The 21,897-nt window shown below is 38.2% G+C and overlaps 1 protein-coding gene across 1 annotated transcript; it reads right to left on the reverse strand.

Annotated features, from left to right (window-relative positions):
* Positions 1 to 11,951: 11,951 nt before the first annotated feature.
* On the reverse strand, positions 11,952 to 15,206 carry LOC109149046 (protein FAR1-RELATED SEQUENCE 12-like). The gene is made up of 7 exons (XM_019296670.1): positions 15,113 to 15,206; positions 14,695 to 14,772; positions 14,318 to 14,604; positions 13,657 to 14,218; positions 13,539 to 13,572; positions 12,743 to 13,055; positions 11,952 to 12,362 (listed from the first exon to the last, which is right to left on the reverse strand). Exons 1-7 carry the CDS (start codon positions 15,204 to 15,206, stop codon positions 11,952 to 11,954), a joined length of 1,779 nt encoding a protein of 592 aa, XP_019152215.1.
* Between the last annotated feature and the right edge of the window lie 6,691 nt (positions 15,207 to 21,897).

The raw sequence follows: 21,897 nt of genomic DNA on the forward strand, positions 1-21,897 counted from the left end.
TCAGAGGCCGCCATCTCATTTTCTGTCCACGTCTCCATAGGTTTTGCCGTAGTGGTTCCATCAGGGTTCTGAATAGTTGGATGGCTCCACCCAGAAAGAACAGTACGATCAACCCTGGTACCTTGTGCCTGGAGATAGATCTTCATACGAGCCTTCCAGAATGAATAGTTGTGACCATCCAATTTTGGTGGTTTCATACTTACATCCATCCTGAATAAAAACAACCAGCCAAAAACACACAAGCAGGCAGACAGACAACCGACAACCAGAGATATTTCCAAAACAAAGAGAGCAATGCAAAAACAACTTCCCGTACGGATCAAGTCACTATGTAGACTTAAAAGCTCTGATACCACATGTAATTTTGCAAACTCTCGGATTAATGATATTTGTAACACCCCTAAAAACAAGCTTTTTAAAAGCCTTAAACATGCAAATAACTGAGCTAAAAAACAAACACAGCGGAAGACTGAAGGATAACTAGATAAACATAATCCGAAACATGGGGTGTTATGCCACGTTCACCAAAAGGATGAACGCTACGACAATATCTGCAATGTTTACATCTAAACCCATAGTCTCAAAGTACTACATCTAAACTGGCACACAGGACGCAAAACAAAGAGGGAGAAGCTATACTAGCAAGCACTAGACCGCGCACTTGTCTAGACATCACCTGAAAGAACACAATAAAACATGGGACGACGCCCGTTCAGCGAATAATGCTGGTAACCCACCAATACATGTGAAATAACATACATAGATAAGATATAAGTTGTAAAGCCATTTTCGAAACAGAATACATAAGTATATAAGTACAAAACCAAGAGCAATAGTCAACACAAGACTCAACACTCTCAACAAGGATACGGGAACACATCCCAAACCACAAAGGATAACCACAACACAAAGGATAAAGACAAGACCGATGGCAACACATGCCTAGGCAACACATGCCCTTGTGACTACACACGTCACAAGAAGAGAACTCACAACAACGGCTACACAAGCCCTCGTGACATCACCCATCACGAGTTGATATGCCTTCTTTATGCCCGGTTCCAACCTTATGGCTACCCCCAACCTTATTTCTTTTTCCAATCATTACCTCCAGGACCCCTGTACTTCTTAGTCCAACCTTTTCCCTCCTGGGACCGTCGTCCCCCACCAACGACCACCAACGAGACCACCAATTTCATAGTACACGAGGGTACCATACACACACACGGCAACACATGCCACCCAAGAATCACGTGAACCTTACACAAAGGTCACAACTCCATAATCACGTCACGGCCACCACGAGGACCGCTGCAATACCTTGGTGACTAGTGTCCCATACCACTAATCGTGCAATCCAGGTAAAGCCACGCACACATCACACCACAACAGGAATCAATCCACGGATCACAACGAATATATGAAACCATACTCAATCAAGGAATGGGTCACAGCCCAACAAAAACAACGATAAATAACACAAGTTATCATCCACTATTAGGAAGGTACAAACAACACACACGCTAGCATTTAAACACCGAACTAGCATGCTCATCAAACGGGTAAACCAAAGGTAGTTCCGAAGAACACATAAGACTCATCACGTTTCAACGAAACACAATGTTAAACACTTAGCACGATTCAAGACACCAATACCTACATGGATTCCTACCATATAGTTCTAGACATACGAAACATCAAGAAGACACTCAAATAGTTCCACTAAAGAACATCGGGATGTCAAAAGACCAAATACCGAGTCAAAAGAATCACGGGGAACAAATCCTGAACATCAACCATGATGTTCCCCGCGGGTGGGCCCACGGGTAGTGCCCTTCCCGTGCTCCTGCCCGCGGGGTACATACCCAGCGTCGCATTGTTCCTCACGGGTAGGGACACGGATAGTGCCCCACCTGTGCTCCTGCCCGCAGGGAACACGAAGCCACACATAAATCCCTTGGGGGATTTTCAACACCGAGCTCAAATTCAAGTCCAAACATGCCAAATCTCACCAAATACAACAAAATGACTTGAATCAAAGGAATAGCCAAGCAATGGCATAAATGAACCATAAACACAAGCTCTAGATATGCATTTTCACAAGACAATGCATAAACACTCACATTTCATAGCAAAATCACATGTAGAATCCAAGAAATCACATATAGGTAAGCAAAATAGATTTTGTAGAGCATGGGTTACCTCTTGTAGACTAAAGACTTCACTTTACTCCTCAATAAGCTCCTCTCAAGGCTCACCTTCCAAACCCACTTCAAGAACATACCAAAAGATCATAAAGATCTTATCTTTAAGAAAAGACACCTTAGATAAAACCAAAAACACAAGATGAATTTAGATCTTACCCTCCTAGATGCCCAAATATATGAAAGGTTGAATCTTGGAAGCAACTCTTGAAGTTTTGACAAAGCTTCAACTTGGATTGGAAAAAAAGCTACTCACCTTTTTAGAGAGAAGGTGGAGCTAGATTTTTAGAAAGTGTAAGGAGAGAATGAAGGTGGTCTACTAGGTTAGGTTACAATACTAACAACAAGTGAAAGGTCAAGAATACCCTTACTAACATAAGGAAGTGTAAGGAACAAGGGAACTCCTTACAAAGCTCAATGTACAACTTTGACTTTGGGGTTGACTAGTCAATTACTAGTCCCCAACTATTAAATTTCAGGAATTTAAGAATTAATTCACCAATTGAAATAGGATTAATTACTCAATTAATCCCTTAATTGAATTTGGATTTCGGGGTGTCACAATATTAATTAAAAGACTGACGGATTCAGCGATGATATCAGTCTGATAGCTGAAACACTGATTAACTTGCGGAAAGATAAAACTAAGGAAGACAGCGAAAGGAACAACACACAAGATGTTTACCCAGTTCGATACAGTGTGTATCTACATCTGGGGGACGATCACATAGGCGTCTAATCCACTAACTGTCATCAAATGTACAAAGGTAGAGAATAGTAATCTCACCCAAATGCCCCACACAAGGTAAGTACCCAGTCTACACTGACTTAGTGGATTGTTGAAGGTGGAGAGCCGTGCATATAGAAGTCAAATGAAATCCCTTCACTTGGAGAGCTAACTCTGATGCAGTCCACTTCAATGACGCAGCCAGACGTTGTTCCCACAACTGTGTGATCTTAGCGTCCTTTTCGTTTAAGTAACGATATTTCTTCTCAAGTTCTTCATCATAATCAACTAGAACAAATTGTCTTGAGAAGAGTCATAATAACCAGAGATGTATTCTCTTAGTGTATGTCTGAGTGTTTCTTTCTTCTCAAAAGCGTAACCCTAATTCTCGATCGAATAAGAGTACTTATAGATCCCATATAAGAACACTCTCCATAGATATCTCTGATTGTAGATGGTAGGACAATATAAGAAGAATGTAATCTTAAAGACCCGGTCCATACCTTCCAAAGCAGATACGCTGATCTTCTTTCCAAAACAGACTTTTAAAAACGCGTTCTGCAAAGACGAAAAATCTTCGTAAAACAGATCTTCAGTGTCAGCCCTTCTGTTGTTGAATCTGATCAATCAGTCTTCTGTAGAACAAACAGACCCATGCTAACCCTATCCTAGTTTGCCATAATAATATTGCAAATTATATGTTGGGTTTTTTTTTGAGTAATTAAAACACTAACAAGACCAATTGAGCAACAAAAGCCATTAAAGCACAAAATGAATCATTTCCACACTTTAAAATAAACATCGTCCGCGATGTTATGTTAAACACTAGGTGGATAAAGGAGTACGGGTCAATGCATACTAATGGATCCCTTTACACACTTTAAGGGTGTTTCCACACTTTAGAAGTGTTTCTGGGACTTGGGGTGACAACAAAGCATATTGTGAATGATATATGCGTTCTAGTCAATATGTGCAAAAACCCATTTTCCACACTTTAGGAATAAAAGCCGGGGCAAATAAAAGAGATTAAGGGATATAGGAATAAACCCATTGTAGCTCACATCCCTTTTTGAGCAATTTAGCATCGAATTCTCTTTGCCCCAACAATTCAAGCTTCACAATTCTTCTTCATCGACTTCATTTTTTGGCTTCGCAATTAGGATTAGGGTTCTTCTTTGGCTTCGCACAATTAGGATTAGGGTTCTACTACTTCGTGATTTTACTTTTCAAAAGAAAATACGACTTATTTTACTTCGTTCTCAATTGTTATAGGATAAAGTACTAATTTGCCCCTGGACTTCACGGTACATGCGTGGGATACTAACGGGAGGACCGCCCGATGTCAAAATTACAAAGTCAGATGACTATGCTGAGACATATTAAAGTTAAGGATGATAGATGTCGAAACCACCAAAGTCGAGGGACCATGATTGGCATTAACTCTTAATATTTATATTATTATTAGTTTGGCCGGGAAAGTGAATGAGGATGATTTTATTTTTATTAATAGTATAGATTATATTTGAAATTAACTCACCATTTTTATACAATCTTACAACTTCAACCCACTCCTATAATCTAATATCTAATATCTAATACAATATTAGAGCTGAAGTTTGGAAAGTATGACGAGGGATCGAGTCTCACCAGCGACAGTGTGGGAGCAACCTTTCAAAGTGAGGGGGGCTCCTTGTGCACAGTAAGCAAAGGTCTTGCCTCTGTGGTTCATGTTCAGTTGAGTTACCATAATTTACATCCTCCTAGATGTTCTGTCGGATCGAGGTGTGGGGGCCCTTAGGGTTGGGGTTCAACCTTTTGGAAAGTAATATCTAATATCTAATAAAATATAACAACAATAATAATAACAAACATTGTTTCAAAACAAGATTTGGGCCACTAGCTTGAATTTTGTCAGGCTTCCAAGCCACTTAACAATTTATTTGGTTTAAAAAAACACACACACACACACACAAATCTGCCAAGTCAGAATGAAATGAGAATTTTAATGTAATTATGAAATCATTTTGATTGATTGTTCGACTGCGTATGTAAAATAATAAAGAAAACAACATAAAAACAAAAATCGCATGATATCAAGGTACAAGGTAGGTTGACCACAACTTTCGTTGCAAGCATAAATTGGGGCGGGGCAACTTCAACCTCATGCTGCCTTGCTCGGGCGTGGAATGGTCATGACACTAAGTGTGAAACAGTGAACCCAACCTAATGTTGCAAATATAAGCATGCATGGTTGTCTAACACGACACATTATATCGTGCACCAGGGTACACAATGCATTGTGCACCCTAGCCCAAAACGAAGTCGCTTTGTATCTGTTTTTTATTTTTATTTTTTGAAAATTCTGTTTCCCGTTTCTGCCTAACTTATAAAAAAAAATATTCCCTGTTTCGTATGTACATAATTGTATAGTAGAATATACATAAACTCCTAACACAATAGACATAATCTAACATAATACATAATACACATAAATTAAACTCTCAACATAATACACATAAACACAAGTAAAAAAAAAAAGTAATGTAACGGACAGAACGGTGTCCGTCGCATTAACTTCTCACAAACTTATAAAAACAACGTCGTTTTGGGTCAGAGGGCACAATGCATTGTGCGCCCTAGTGCACGGCAAATTATGCTGTGCATCCGTATGCACCATGCATGGTGCATACGGATGCAAAAACGACGTCGTTTTAATAAAACGCGCGTCTCCCCTTAAAAAAAAATCAGGTTCGATTCCCGGCAATAACATATGAACTAAAATTCCATAATCGATGAACTATAATTCCATAATCGATGAACTATAATTCCATAATCTAATCTATGAACTAAAAATTCCAGAATGAATGAACTAAAATTCCATAATCTATAAACTAAAATTTCAGAATCAGTGAACTACAATTCCATAATCGATGAACTATAATTCCATAATCAATGAACTATATTTCCATAATCTATGAACTAAAATTCCAGAATGAATGAAAAATATAATGTTATTGCTGAGAATCGAACCTGAATTTTTTTTTAAAGGGGAGACGCGCGTTTTTTAATAAAACGACGTCGTTTTGGCATCCGTATGCACCATGCATGGTGCATACGGATGCACAACATAATGATTGTTTTATCAATCGTTATGCTGTGCATCCGTTTGCACCATACTTGGTGCATCCGAATCCACACGACGTCGTTTAGGGAGTAACGGTGCCGTTAGTGGCACCGTTTCACTCCACCAATCAGATTTTTTTTTTTAAATATAAAACAATGCTCCTTCGTTTCTTCTCCATTGCATTTCACTTCCCGCACTCCCTTCCTTCTCCAACACGATACCCTCCGTAGACGCTTCAATCATCTCCATTTCCTTACCATTTCTTCAGCATTTTCTAGCTTTCACACACACTCGTCGTCGCTATTGTCGCCAGCGTCCGATCATCGCATATTCAACTGCGCTTTCTCTATAAACCAGAGCTCATCATCATCCTATAACAGGTATAAATGCATTTTACGTTGATACATAATGCATTTACACAAAACAAGCATTCATTTTGAGTATATGTTTATGAAATTTTAAACTAGGGTTTTATACTGTTTAATCTTGTATGAATGTATAGTTATTTGATTATTAACGTGTATGGTTATGATTATGGGTTTATGAGTATATTTATAAGTTTATGGAACTGTAGTTGTACAATTTTGGAAGTATAGTTGTGCATTTATGGAATTGTAGATATACAGTTTTGGGTGTAGTACTCTGTTAACCTTACTCTGTGCACCAAACTGCATTCATGCCTTCTTAGCATAATTTGCCTTGTGGGTATACTTATGGAATTGTAGTTTTACAATTCTGGAAATATAGTTGTGTGTTTATGGAATTGTAGTTATAGAGTTTTGGATGTAGTACTCTGTGAACCTTACTCTGTGCACCAAACTGCATCAATGCCTTTTTAGCATAATTTGCCTTGTGGGTATACTTATGGAATTGTAGTTGTACAATTTTGGAAGTATAATTGTGCGTTTATGGAATTATAGTTATACAGTTTTGGATGTATTACTCTGTGAACCTTACTCTGTGCACCAAACTGCATTCAAATCCTTTTTAGCATAACTTGCCTTGTGGGTATACTTATGAGATTATGGAATTGTAGTTTTACAATTCTGGAAGTATAGTTGTGTGTTTATGGAATTGTAGTTATGAAGTTTTGGATATAGTACTTTGTTAACCTCACTTGATGTTTTTTATTTGCAGAAATGGATGAGTCAGGTGTGGCAGATGACGCTACGCTTGGTCAATTTGTGAAGTCTGTAAAAAAGAGAACAACCAGAGCAGTATTGAGCTCACAAGCTGCTCAACTCACCCCTGCCCAGGAAGATCAAGCAGAGCCTTCGACAAGGCAACAACCAGCAGCTGTGAAAAGAAAGAGGGCACCACCACAAAAGCGAGAGAAAGTACGGGACCCTGATGTGAATTACTTCAGTACACGAATGGGTCCCAAGCAAATGTATGACCTTGTCCAGCGTCTAACACAGGACCAAAAGGATGCTGTGATTGATATGGGTTTTGGAGGGCTGCTGCACCTACAATTCTCAAGCAATTACTCACAACTTGTTGAGTATCTTCTGCAAAGGTTTGATGTTTTCAAATCAGACTTCATATTGGATGGTGACCATCTACATGTCGGTGAAGAGGATGTTGAATACATCTTGGGACTCCCCCGGGGGAAGAGAGATGTTGAGGAAGGTACAAAGAGTGAGGAAAATTCTACAGCTGCATATAATAAGGTCCTGACTGAGTGGAGGAAAAGATGGAATGTCAAGTCAGGGTCACCCATAACAACAAAGATGACTGATGAAATAATCAGGAGAGGTGACCATGGAGATGCCTTCAAGAGAGACTTTGTGGTGTTTGCTATCTCATCTCTGCTCCGGGGAAATACTGGAAGATATGCCAACTATCGAGTTATCAAGTCATTGCTCAACATCCGGGCAATCTCAAGACTTAATTGGTGCAAATACACGTACAAGTCTTTAATTGATTCGTATGACATTTACAAAGACTCTCCTACCAGATCCTTTGGAGGTCCAATGGTATCCATCCTGGTAAGATCCCATTATACATAAACTGTTCTAATTATGGAATTATATTTATGCAATTATGTAATTGTAGATATTCAATTCTGGATGTGTGCTTATGCACCTATGGATGTGTAGTTTTGTATTTGTGGAATTATGGTTTTGAAATTATGGAATTATTGTTTTACAATTATGAATGTGTGGTTTTGTAATTATGGAATTATATTCATGCAATTATGGAATCATAGATATGCAATTCTGTATGTGTGGTTATGCCCTTATGGATGTGTAGTTTTGTAATTGTGGAATTGTGGTTTTCCAATAATGGAATAATATTTTTACAATTATGGAATTATAGTTATTCAATTATAGATGTGTAGTTTATGGATTATGGAATTATAGTCATCCAATTATGGAATTATAGTCGTGCAATTATGGAATTATAGTTATGCAATTCTGGATATGTAGTTTTATAATTATGGAATTATAGTTATGAAAATAAGAATGTGTATCCATACAATTCTAAATATGTAGTTATTCAATTCCTTAACATACTCTTCTGTAATTCTTGAAGCTCTTCTACTTTGACCGAGTAGAGTTCAGAGGCATGACTGTCAACCGCACATTCCCAGCAATAAAAGCTTGGACAAAAAGCCTTGTACGCAAGCGAGTATCGGCTGAGATAAAATCAGGGGGTTTTGGTAAGGGCAAAGTTATCCCTCGATTTCAGAGACCTACTGCCATTGCATCTACATCATCACCCCGACCTGCACCTCCTCCTACTGCAATACCAAGGCCAGTGTGCAGCCCTGCTGCTACACCATCTATTCCAGCTCCATCTGTGCCTCTGACTAATGTTGGCCGAGTAACAAATGTGCTTCAACGGCTTACAGTAGATGTCCTTGAGTTCGGTCAGGTCATGTCTGACATTGGCAAGCAAGGGGCCCCGGTTGAAATCATGAAGAAGGCTTTTTCAGGAATATCAACAATGCTGAGTGCTGCAAGCACAATTCAACCGACTCCTAGCCCAACTGCCTCGCAATTGGATGACATCTTCTTCGGAAGTGAAAGCTTCACATCAGCAGTTGATTCTCTGGTAGCAGCTTTTGAAAAAACAAGAAAAGAAATGGAAATAGAAGTCCCATCGTTTGAGCTAGTTGGACGCTCTACACCCACCCCACCACCATCTCAACAGCAGCCTTTGGACACCCTGGTGGATAACATTGTGAGGAATGCAGGAGTATCAACCTCACACAGAGAAGGAAGCAACTCCATTACTAATCAGAGTGCCATTCAAAAAATCCACCACTCCTACTACCCCTGCTGCCCAAGCTGCTGCTGAGATTGATGAATTTGATAAGTAGGTTACTGCTTTCTTATGCAGATTTAGACTATGAATATGGTTTTCAATTCATCAATAATTATGAATATTAAGTTTGATTAATATGAATATATTCTTATTCAACTATTGACATTGATTTCTTTACAATTATGGATATGTATTTCACAAATTATGGACATATAGTTTATAGATTATGGAAATGTAGTTATACAATTCTGGAATTATACTTGTGGGGTTATGAACTGCCTCTGTTTTTTTCTGGACAACAGAGCTATGGAAGAAAGTGAATCTGATGTTGAGGATGTTACTGTGAGAAAGAGACCTGTGCACAAATTCAGGAACATCCCGCTTTATTTGAGGTCACCATATTGGAATAAGAACAAAGGCTCCATCAATAATGCAACTCCCAAAGAAAAGTTTTTTTCAAACTACGCATTTTTGGAAGCCTCAAGTGAGCACCCGGGAGGGTATGTTTCCATCCACCTATTTTACTTAAATTTTATTCATTAATTTATGTTCTTATATTTATTTATTTACTGTATTGTAGAGAGACATTGTTCAAATATGGTGATTACTACTTGTCAAGGGACGATTTTGCAACTCTGTGCAATGGTGAGCTACTGAGCAGCTTCCTAGATGTCTGGTCCCTATGTTTTACATTTCTAAACAGGTCTCGTGCGGTTGGGGAGACAAAGCGGGTCTACTTCTCCACCCTAGTACATGTAAGTGTTCACAAATTATGAATATATAGTTTTTAGATTATGGATATGTAGTTATTCAGTTCTGGATGTGTACCTGTGAACCCCTGGTTTTATAGTTTTGTAATTCTGGAATTATAGTTATGCAATTATAGAACTATAGTTATGCAATTATGGAATTGTAGATATGCAATTATGGAATTATTGTTATGAAATTATGGAATTATAGTTATGCAATTATGGAACTATAGTTGTACAATTCTGGAAGTGTATATATATAACTCTGTATGTATAACTTTAACATTTTCAACAAATATTATTTGGATTATGACTACTCATTCCTGCATTTGTATGTGCAGCTTCAAATTGATCCCAATGACTAGTGGATGAAGGATCTCCCAACTCACATAAAAATGAAGAATTTCAATGAGAGATTGAGCTATGAAATAACCAGCTTCGGGAACCTAGACATCAGTGATGCAGATCGGGTAAGTTCTATTACCCATGTCCAATTTGACTTTATCATGTCCAAAAAAATACTAACATTGCTTTAACTTTGAATTGGAATTAGATATTTTTCGCAGTTCATCGCCATGGTCACTACTTCTTGGTCTGCTTCAATGTGAAAGAACATAAAGTACAGGTCATTGACAACAATGAGTTACCAGCTGATGTTTCGGAGAAGGACAAATATGGCAACTGCCCACACTTATTGGTAATTTTGATAAAAAAAAAACTTGACATTCTTACCATTACCTATCTATTGACTTAAAAGCATTATTAACACTAAACTAACTTTTCTGACCAGATTGAAGCATTCAGTGGTTACCTTAAGGCCGGTGCCACTCCTTGTATGTGAAATTGCAAAAAGTTGATATAAAGTACCTTAAGTTGGACTGGGCAAACACTGAAAACGTCACTGATTGCGGGATCTATGTACTCCGGCATATGGAGACATTCCGAGGGACTCTACAAGACTGGCAGCCAGGATTCAAGAAGAATATGCGCTTGAATGTAAGACTACCATACATATTATAGTTTCAAAATACATTAAAAAATAAATAAAACTGCAAATGACTAATTACTTAATGTTCTTTGTTTATAGGCAAACTTCATGTGTGAACTGCGAGTGAAATATGCTGCCAACCTCATAAAGTGGAGAATGAATGAAGTCAGGGGGGAGGTTCTGCAAGCGGCCAAAAGAGTTTCGAAGAAGAATTGAATGAATATTCTTCAACATGTTGACTGAATTCTAAACAATGAGAAAGTTTTTGTGAACTACACTGACAATGTGACTTGTATTTTGTGAATGTGAATGCATGATGTTAATAGCTGAATAACAATTTACATCTGATCTATGCACCTCTTTCTCTTTTCTTTTCTTTTCTTTTCTTTACTTTTTTTTTTTTTTTTTTTTTTTTTGTTTTCACGTATCAAATCTATAATTGCATGACTACTATAAATCCATAATTGCATAACTATAGTTCCATAATTGCATAACTATAATTCCATAATTTCATAATTATAATTCCATAATTGCATATAACCAATTCCATAATTGCATAACGATAGTTCCATAATTGCGTAACAATAATACCATAATTGCAAAACTATACATCCATACTTGCATAACTATACACCACAATTTCATAACTACAAATTCCATCACAATGGGGACTACACATGCATAAATGCATAACTATACTTTCATAATTGCATGACTATAATTTCATAATTGCATACCTTTCATAATTGCATGACTACAATTCCATAATTACATAACTGTAATTCCATAATTTCATAACTATAGTTCCATAATTGCAAAACTACATATCCAGAATTACAAACCTAAAAGTCCATAATTGCATAAAATCAATGATAACAACTTGTAATTCTCAATCTACACATACATTGTCATCTAAACCCTTACTAAACTGAACAAAATTTGAACTTGAAGAACTTGGATGTACAAGGTATCCATCCCCAGCAAGCTTGGATATGTTTTCCAACACCAAAGACTGAACAGCACCCTTTGTACTCAATGCAGCTTTATTTGCAGCACTCCTTCTCCCCCTTGCAAGACTGTACTTCTTTTCAATAACACCACTCCTCCTTTTGTTACGCTCACCTTTCAATCTCCGACTTGAAGGATTTTGAACACCACCACTTGAAGATGAAACACCACAGTCTTCAATATGCACATGCCCAACCTCGGCTTCAACCTTTTTCTTTACATCATCAACAGCTTCGTCACACAATTTCCTAGCTACGCTGCTATCTTGACTACAACTAATCTTTGAAATTTTCTACTAATATCGAACACCCAAATTGATGGAGGAACACCAACATTATAAACCATAGAATCAATGTTGACATTCCTACCATCAATAACCTTTTTAGTCCATCTTTTAAGTATATATTTGTCGGGGATACTAGAAACACAATGTACGTGAAGAATGCGTATACATTGACAACATAGAATTCCCAACTCAGACATCAACTTGCAACTACAAGAAATGTCCAAGTTGGCTGCGTTAAAACTAACCTCATGCCTTATAATATCTATATCTGGCCACCACATGTGATACTTCTGTTGACGGCCATCATTCAACACCATCTCTTGATGACACGCACTGCCTTTCATGAATTGTTCCTCAAACATAAAATATATCTCAATCGTGTATACCTCTCTAGCATGTGAAAGAAGTTTCACATGCTCCATCATCATAGCGGGTACCCCTTGAGCACACCGAAAGTCTTCACCGTTCTCTTTACTTCTCCATTCAGAAATTACGCTTACAAACGATGAATAGAAATCACAAAGACCCGCTGTCTTGGACAACCTTCTAGAAATCGAATGATTTGTAGTTTCACTCCTTTGTGATGATAGAATGCCCCCAGAAAAATAGTCCTTGTTAAATGCTGGACACCACTTCTCCCTACAATCATATAGCTTTTCTAACCAAGTATTCTTGTGACATTTATAGTCAGTCACCAACCTGAAAATGGTAAGACAAAATCCCAAATGTTTATGAAGCAGAATATTAACAAGTAGCATCACCACATCTAACACATACTCAGAATTTCTACTGCTGTATATACATAATTGGAATACTATATGTCCATAATTGATAGACTATATATCCATAATCCATACTACTACATTTCCAGACACCACCAGTAAGTTCAACTGCTATATATCCATAATCGATATACTATATATCCATAATCGGAATACTATATATCCATAATCCATATACTACATTTCCAGGCACCACCAGTAAAGTTCAACTGCTATATATCCATAATCGAAATACTATATATCCATAATTGATGCACTATACATCCATAATCCATAGACTACATTTCCAGTGACCACCAGTCAGTTCACCTGCTATACATCCATAATTACTATACTATACATCCATAATTCATATGCATATGAAACGTAATGCAATAAAAACGATTAATTACTAACATACCTTGTCCAATAGAATTGAAATTCAGCTTCGGTCTCTGTGTATTTCAACACGTAGTTAAACATATCCAAGAAATCCTTATTGTTCCTTAACGTCTTGATATGCTTCTTTGAATTCTCACCAATATGCCATATGCAAAGACGATGACGTGATGTTGGAAACACTTTAGATATAGCAACAGCCATAGCTGCACATTGATCTGTCATAATAGTCTGTGGAGACTTGCCACCCATTGATCTTGAAAACGCTTTAAACAACCACACAAACGATTCTATCCTCTCATTCATCAAAAACCCGCATCCAAACATTACATTCATGTAATGGTGATTCATCCCTACGAAAGGGCCACAAATCATATCGTATTTGTTTGTGCGATATGTCGTATCATGCACTAACAAGTCCCCAAACACCTCGTAATCTCGTCTCATTTGACCATCCTTCCAAAAAAAACTGCACAACCTTGCATCCAAATCAAGTTCAAAATCAAAGAAAAAATCAGTCTCGGTAGACTGCCTCCTCCTAAAAATTTCAATTAAAGAGTTAGAATCCGTTCCATCCAATCGCTTGACAGTATCCGCAGCCATTGAATTATAAGCATCTCTACTGGTGAAACCAACTAAAGGGGACCCCCCTAATTGGTGTTTTAGGAACCTAATACCATCTGCCAATGCAATACCACTGTCCTTCAAACCTTGTAAATATAAGAGCTAATTATCTCCGACACTCCTATGTGAACGAAGTAGATGACTCTTGTTGAACACACATAACTCGTGATTGTGCACTTTCTCGTGTTTTGTAACTGTCCACAACCCATCATCACCCACGTCAAATTGAACAAACGCTCCACACCCTGTCCTTGTGTCAATTTTGGAATAAGCCTTAACCCCACTGTTTGCCTTATAACCAGCCTTAGAACAACAAAATTTCTTCATTTGAATTGTGTTCGTAGATCCCTTGTATCGTTGATGACCCTTCCTCACACTAAAACCAAGTCTATATGCATAACTGTTATACACCTCAAAAGCCTCATCAGCATTACTTACTACCAAACCAACCAAATCTTGATCAACTGCAAATATAACACAATAATAACCATTCCATTAACATATAATTCCTAACCAGAATTTGCTAATTAAAAGGTAAACCACTATGAATAAACCTGGAATTGATGAAGATCCATCAACATCTACATCTACTTGATATGAACTCACTGAACCATCCACAATGCCTTCACTAACTACATTATATAGACATGGTGAACATTACTTCAAACAGTTCATCAAACATCAAAAACATAGTGCCTACATATTCTGTATATATAGTTATATGATTATGGAAATATAGTTATACAGTTCTGGATACACAGTCGCAACAAACTGCCAAAACAGAGTACCCCGCTAATTCTGAATATATAGACATGCAATTCTGGAAATATATTTATGAAATTATGGAATTATTGTTTTCAAATTTTGGAATTGTTGTTATACAATTATGGAAATTACTTACGTGATTTTGCACAACTATTTGCAGATTCTAGACACAAACATCACTGCTAATCACATAATCATACAAAAAACCAAAAGGAACAATTGCAAAAACAATAACAAGATCACCTTGAATCGAATGCCAATCACCAACTGCGGAATTCGTCTGCTCTGTTCCATCCTCCATCTAGCAATCACTTTGTAATTCCCGATCCCCACTCCGATTTCGATTTGCGATTGCGATTTGCGAATGCGATTGAGATTGCGATCGTGATTCCGGTGATATCGAATGCCAATTCCGGTGATATCGATTGAGTTTGAAACTTGGAAGCAAACTCAAAAAGGAAGTAAACGCCGTTAACAGATTTTTTTTTTTTATTATAAAACACCGCGTCATTAGGCTAAAACGACGTCGTGTGGACCTGTATGCACCATGCATGGTGCATACAGATCCACAACATAATTTGCCATGTTTTATTGCTCAAAATTGGAGTGGGCTGGGCTCAGCAATTAATGCAAACTTGGCCTTGTATTCTAATCCTATATTAACTGGCAAATTATTGTGTGGACCATGGTCCACACAATGTTATGTGAACCATAATAAAAATTACATTTTTAATATACTAAATGTACATTATTTTTGTACCGAATGTATATTATACAATATAATGTACACTCAAAACAAAAATAATGTACATTCCTTGAATACAATGTACATTATTTTTTTATTGAATGTAAATTATTTTTGTACTGAATATACATTATTTTACAGTAGACAAAATATGGTCCACACAACTTGTGTGGACCATATTAGAATAATGATTGCTATTAACCCTGACAATTGAGTCACCCAAACTAGGCCTACCATGAACGATTATTACAAGGTAAAGCATCACATCTTTGGATTCATGAAACTAAGATTATTGAGTCAGTAGACTATAGCTTCGGACATCGTAGACTATGGCTCTAGACGACCTAGTTTGTACTAAGTTAGCAAGGCTTGACCTTGGTATAGGCTTTCATTGGACTTGGAATTCATCAAATTTTTCTTGTATGAGCCAGTCTTCATTCGATAATAAAATTAGATTGTTGGTCCCGATGAGTTTAGATTACAAGTCGGAGGAGGGGAGGGGGTAGGGTTAGAGAAAGAAGGATTTTTATAGTGGTTCGGCTAACTCAACCTATTCCACTCTTCTTCTAGAACTCCTTAGGAGAATTGCACTAATCACACTAGCTAGTACAATGAAGCGCACTTGTGCCTTGATCATAAAGTCAACCACAAGTCTCTATGTTTTTCACAAGTATCACCACTTGTTACTTCACATATTTCTATTTATCCACGTGGAGATGGTTGGGTTTAACAAAAGGTTGTTCACTATCTCCAATACAATTAATCGACTCGGCTTTAGATGCTTCTTGAAGACGCCATAGTCTATTGCTCTTGATCTTGAATTTGAGCTTTATCTCTCTCTCTCTCTCTCTCTCTCTCTCTCTCTCTCTCTCTCTCTCTCTCTCTCTCTCTCTCCATTGATCAGCTAGATGATTCCAAAATGACTAGCAACTCATTGTGACTTGAGTGGAGGTATTTATAGACCTATAGCACCTCATTAGATCGAGAGAAACAAATTCCAAAATTCTATTAACTTGCGGCGTGCAATGACCAGTGGATAATGTGGTAAGTAGCTCTTTGTAAGATTATCTAGCCGTTGATATTACTTTTGCGTCTGCTCCTTGCTTTTTGAATGGTGCAAAATGTCTAGGCTTATTTGGGAAATCTACATTGGGATGTGTACTTAGGACTTCTTTTCCTTCGTAAAATTCTTCTTGCCAATTGAGTATTTGAGGATGATTAATGTTTGTTAAGAGAATATCCAAACATATGGAATGGTATATACGAGAAAGTAACCATTGACTTCTCATGGTTAACTTTTGGATCTTTTTCTTAGCAACCTCTCGGGTTTGACTTTTCTTAGTCAATCTTTTACCACTTGGAAATTAACTTCTCGCTTATGTTAACTTTTCATTACCCCTACTTTCCATCCAGCTAAGGTTGGCCCTTCCACTTTTCGGCTATAGAACCTTCTGGTCTTGAACTCTCCGTTCCTTCAACTTTTCAGTCTTCTATTCCTCAAATCTTGAACTCTTCAACTCTTCAGATCTTCAGCTTCTCGATTATTCAACTTTTCCGATCTTCAACTTCTCTAGTACTCAACTCTTCATCTCTTTAGCTTCTCGAGTCTTCAACTCTTCATTTTTTTAAGATCGTCTTGACTTCCCGAAGGCCTACTTCTCAGAGGTTTTGTAACACCCCTAATTTTTTTAAAAGATTTAAAGCCTATGAAATAAAGGCAAATCTATCATTAATCATCCAAACAAAGTGGAACTAACAACATAAGTATCGGGGTGCTATGCCACATCTAGGTTTGAGAACCTAGATGCACAGGCTAGGTTAACTAAACAAGGCATAAACTATAATTAATATCCACAATACAATTCAAGGCTCACAGGCCATTTAATTAATACTAAGCTAAATCCACGAGTTCGTCTAACGCGCTCTGAAGCTACAAGTCAGTACCTGAAAAACATACGGTGTAACAACCGTCAGCGAATGATGCTGGTAACCCACTCCCACGCGTTAAGTACAATATAGGTAGATATAGGAAAATCATTTTGAAACCGGAATACATATATAATCTAAGAAACTCTAGCTTTAAATCAAGATCAAGACTCAAGACACAACAATAGACTTGACACTATAGAACAATCATAAAGACTAGCATGCATCCTAAGAACACAAGACAAGGCATAATAGACAAGTAAGCTCATAAATAGCAATTAAAGGCAACAATGGGATCCAATGACAATCAATTAGCAAGTAATCATCAAAGCACACAATCCATCTTCCAACCTTATACCAAGTTCCAACCTTTACTCCTCTCCATCCTTATATCAGTTCCAACCTGTACCTCCAGGCCACCCTTATATCGCCTCCCTTATTCATCCGGAGCAACTACATGCCCCACTCCGTAACCGCTAACAAGTCCACCAACATGGTAGCACCGAAGTGTCATTCGCATGGTCCGTGCCTCTAGCACCACTACTGTAACAACCCAAAATTTCATTTTATAAATCCAGTATTAAGAAATCCCAAAGTAGTTTTTTTTTTCACCCCATTAAAATTTTTTGCGATCAATCGGTGGTTGAAATAAAATAATGTCGTTGCATTATAAAATTTATTCGACACCGAAGGAATGAATTCTATTCGAAAATCTCTAAGTTTTCAGGTACTTCGCGTACCAAGATTTAAATTGAGAATTTTGTCTGAGAAAGACCCGGAGAATTCAAAAGGGATTTTTTAAACAAGTGTCCATCCAAATAGCTTTTTGAGAAAATTCACTTTCAACCCCAAAATAATAAAAGATAACATTTCTAGCCTATGGTTCATGTTACATGGTCGACCACAAGACATCCAAAATCCCTTATTGAATCATCTTTTAGCTTGTAGAATTACTCCTTTGCCCTCAACCAATCATTGTGAATCATCCAAGGGTTTTGAACCCTATATAAACCACCTTATTTCATCTCATTTTCCTGATCTCATTCTTTGCCTCTTCCTCACTATTCTTGTCTGCCAACAACAAGGAGAGAAACAACAACCTAGTAAACTTGTTCATCCTTCATTCAAGTCTCTTTTCTCTTCCAGTTTCCTTTAGTCTTTGAGGTTCTAGGCTAAGGATAGAAGGCGTGTTTGGGAAGTGTAGGTGGTGAAGGAGGCTCAAGCAAGGTCAAGAGGAATAAGAGATCCAAGCAAGAAGATTAGACTACAATAGGTATAATGTGACACCCCAAAATCCAAATCCAATTAAGGGATTAATTGAGTAATTAATCCTATTTCAATTTGTAATTTAATTCCTTAAATTCCTGAAATTTAATAGTTGGGGACTAGTAATTGACTAGTCAACCCCAAAGTCAAGGTTGTACATTGAGCTTTGTAAGGAGTTCCCTTGTTCCTTACACTTCCTTATGTTAGTAAGGGTATTCTTGACCTTTCACTTGTTGTTGGCAATGTAACCTAACCTAGTAAGACCACTTTCATTCTCTCCTTACACTTTTCTAAAAATCTAGCTCCACCCTCTCTCTAAAAGGCGAGTAGCTTTTCTTCCAAGCCAAGTTGGAACCTTGCCAAAACTTCAAGAGTTGCTTCCAAGATTCAACCTTTCTTATATTTGGGCATCTATGAGAGTAAGATCTAAGTTCATCTTGTGTTTTTGGTTTTATCTAAGGTGTCTTTTCTTAAATATAGGATCTTTATGATCTTTTGGTATGTTCTTGAAGTGGGTTTGGAATGTGAGCCTAGTGAAGAGCTTGTTGAGGTGTAAAGTGAAGTCTTTAGTCTACAAGAGGTAACTCATGCTCTACAAAATCTATTTTGCTTACCTATATGAATATTTCTTGGATTCTACATGTGTTTTGCTATGAAATATGAGTGTTTATGCATTGTCTTGTGAAAATGCATATCTAGAGCTTGTGTTTAGGGTTCTTGTGTGCCATTGCTTGGCATTTCCTTTGATTCAAGCCATTTTGTTGTATTTGGTGAGATTTGGCATGTTTTGGACTTGAATTTGAGTTTGGAGATGAAAATCCGCGAAGTGTGTTTTTGTGGTACAGGATTGTACTCGCGGGCGGAACGGCGGGCGGGGAACCACCCGTCGCCCCACCCGCGGGTACTAGGCTTATGGGAGTGTGTTCCCGCGGGCGGAACCACGGGCGGGGCACTACCCGCGGGTACACTACGTTGGTTGTTTGGGGATTTGTTTCCTGTGATCCTTTTGACTCGGTATTTGGTCTTTTGACTTCCCGTTGTTCTTTTGTGGAACTATTTGAGTGTCTTCTTGATGTTTCGTATGTCTAGAACTATATGGTAGGCATCCATGTAGGTTTTGGTGTCTTGAATCGTGCTAAGTGTTCAACATTGTGTTTCGTTGAACTGTGATGGGTCTTGTGTGTTCTTCGGAACTATCTTTGGTTTACCCGTTTGATAAGTATGCTAGTTCAGTGTTTAAATGCTAGCGTGTGTGTTGTTTGTACCTTCCTAATAGTGGATGATAACTTGTGTTATTTATCGTTGTTTTTGTTGGACTGTGATCCATTCCTTTATTGAGTATGGTTTCATATCTTCGTTGTGATCCGTTGATTGATTCCTGTTGTGGTGTGATGTGTGTGTGGCTTTACCTGGATTGCACGATTAGGGGTATGGGACACTAGTCACCAAGGTATTGCAACGGTCCTCGTGGTGGCCGTGACGTGATTATGGAGTTGTGACCTTTGTGTAAGGTTCACGTGATTCTTGGGTGGCATGTGTTGCCATGTGTGTGTACGGTACCCTCGTGCTATGAAATTGGTGGTCTCGTTGGTGGTCGTTGGTGGGGGACGACGGTCCCAGGAGGGAAAAGGTTGGACTAAGAAGTACAGGGGTCCTGGAGGTAATGGTTGGAAGAAGATACAAGGTTGGGGGTAGCCATAAGGTTGGAACCGGGCATAAGGAAGGCATATCAACTTGTGATGGGTGATGTCACGAGGGCTTGTGTAGCCGTTGTTGTGAGTTCTCTTCTTGTGATGTGTGTAGTCACAAGGGCATGTGTTGCCATTGGTCTTGTCTTTATCCTTTGTGTTGTGGTTATCCTTTGTGGTTTTGGGATGTGTTCCTGTATCTTTGTTGAGAGTGTTGAGTCTTGTATTGACTATTGCTCTTGGTTTTGTACTTATATACTTATGTATTCCGTTTCGAAAATGGCTTTACAACTTATATCTTATCTATGTATGTTATTTCACATGTATTGGTGGGTTACCAGCATTATTCGCTGACCGGGCGTCGTCCCATGTTTTATTGTGTTCTTTCAGGTGATGTCTAGGCGAGTGCGCAGTCTAGTGCCTGTTAGCGTAGCTTCTCCCGTCTGTTTTATGGCCTGTGTGCCGATCTAGTTGTATACTTTTGAGACTATGGTTTAGTTGTAAACAATGCAGATATCGCCGTAGCGTTCATCCATGTTGGTGAACGTGGCATAACACCCCGTGACTTGGATTTATGCTTATCCAGTTATCTTTTAGTCTTTCGCTGTGTTTGTTGTTTAGCTCAGTTATCTGCATGTTTAAGGCTTTTAAATAGCTTGTTTTTAGGGGGTGTTACATATAACCCCATGGATTCCTCTTTAAATTTTGCTCTGTGAAGCCTAGTTTTGAGTAGAAATGAGTAGAAACTATGAGATTTTGATGTGTTTATGCTTAGAAGTGATTTAGCATGTGTTTGTGAGTTGTTGAGATTGTTTTGGACTTGTTTGGATGAGATTTTGCAGGAGAAATATCATATGGTGCACAACACAGTGTGCACCAGATCAGAGTGGCGGCCCTAACTGCGGCCCATCAGAAAGGCCGCCGGCTAGAGCCGTGGTGGCACGGGACTAGGGCACGGCCCTAGAGGAGGGCCGTTGCCTAGTCCCGGCGCTTCAACGGGGCTCCAGGGACGGACCATGAGGAGTCCCGCCCCAGGTCCCTGAGTATTGTCTGTGAATGATTTTTGTGCAATGGCCGGGCCCTTGTGGCTCAGCTACGTGTCGTTTTGGGCTGTGTGTTACGGACCCTTGTGGCTCGACTCTTCGGGATTGTCTGAACGCACGTTTTGGCTTTGATTAAAACAAGTATGTTATGAAAACAAGTATGTTATGAAGGATTTTTTGAAGAATTGCTACATAGTGAATAATTTGCTAGTTTATTGTGTATGAAGAATTATTTGATTGTTGTGATCTAATGATATTTTATTGAGTAAAGAATCATGATCCTTTGAGAATATGACTCATTATGAAAGTATGATTAAATTGTAT

Source organism: Ipomoea nil, unplaced genomic scaffold (assembly GCF_001879475.1).
Source record: "Ipomoea nil cultivar Tokyo-kokei standard unplaced genomic scaffold, Asagao_1.1 scaffold2149, whole genome shotgun sequence".
NCBI classification, from domain to species: Eukaryota; Viridiplantae; Streptophyta; class Magnoliopsida; order Solanales; family Convolvulaceae; genus Ipomoea; species Ipomoea nil.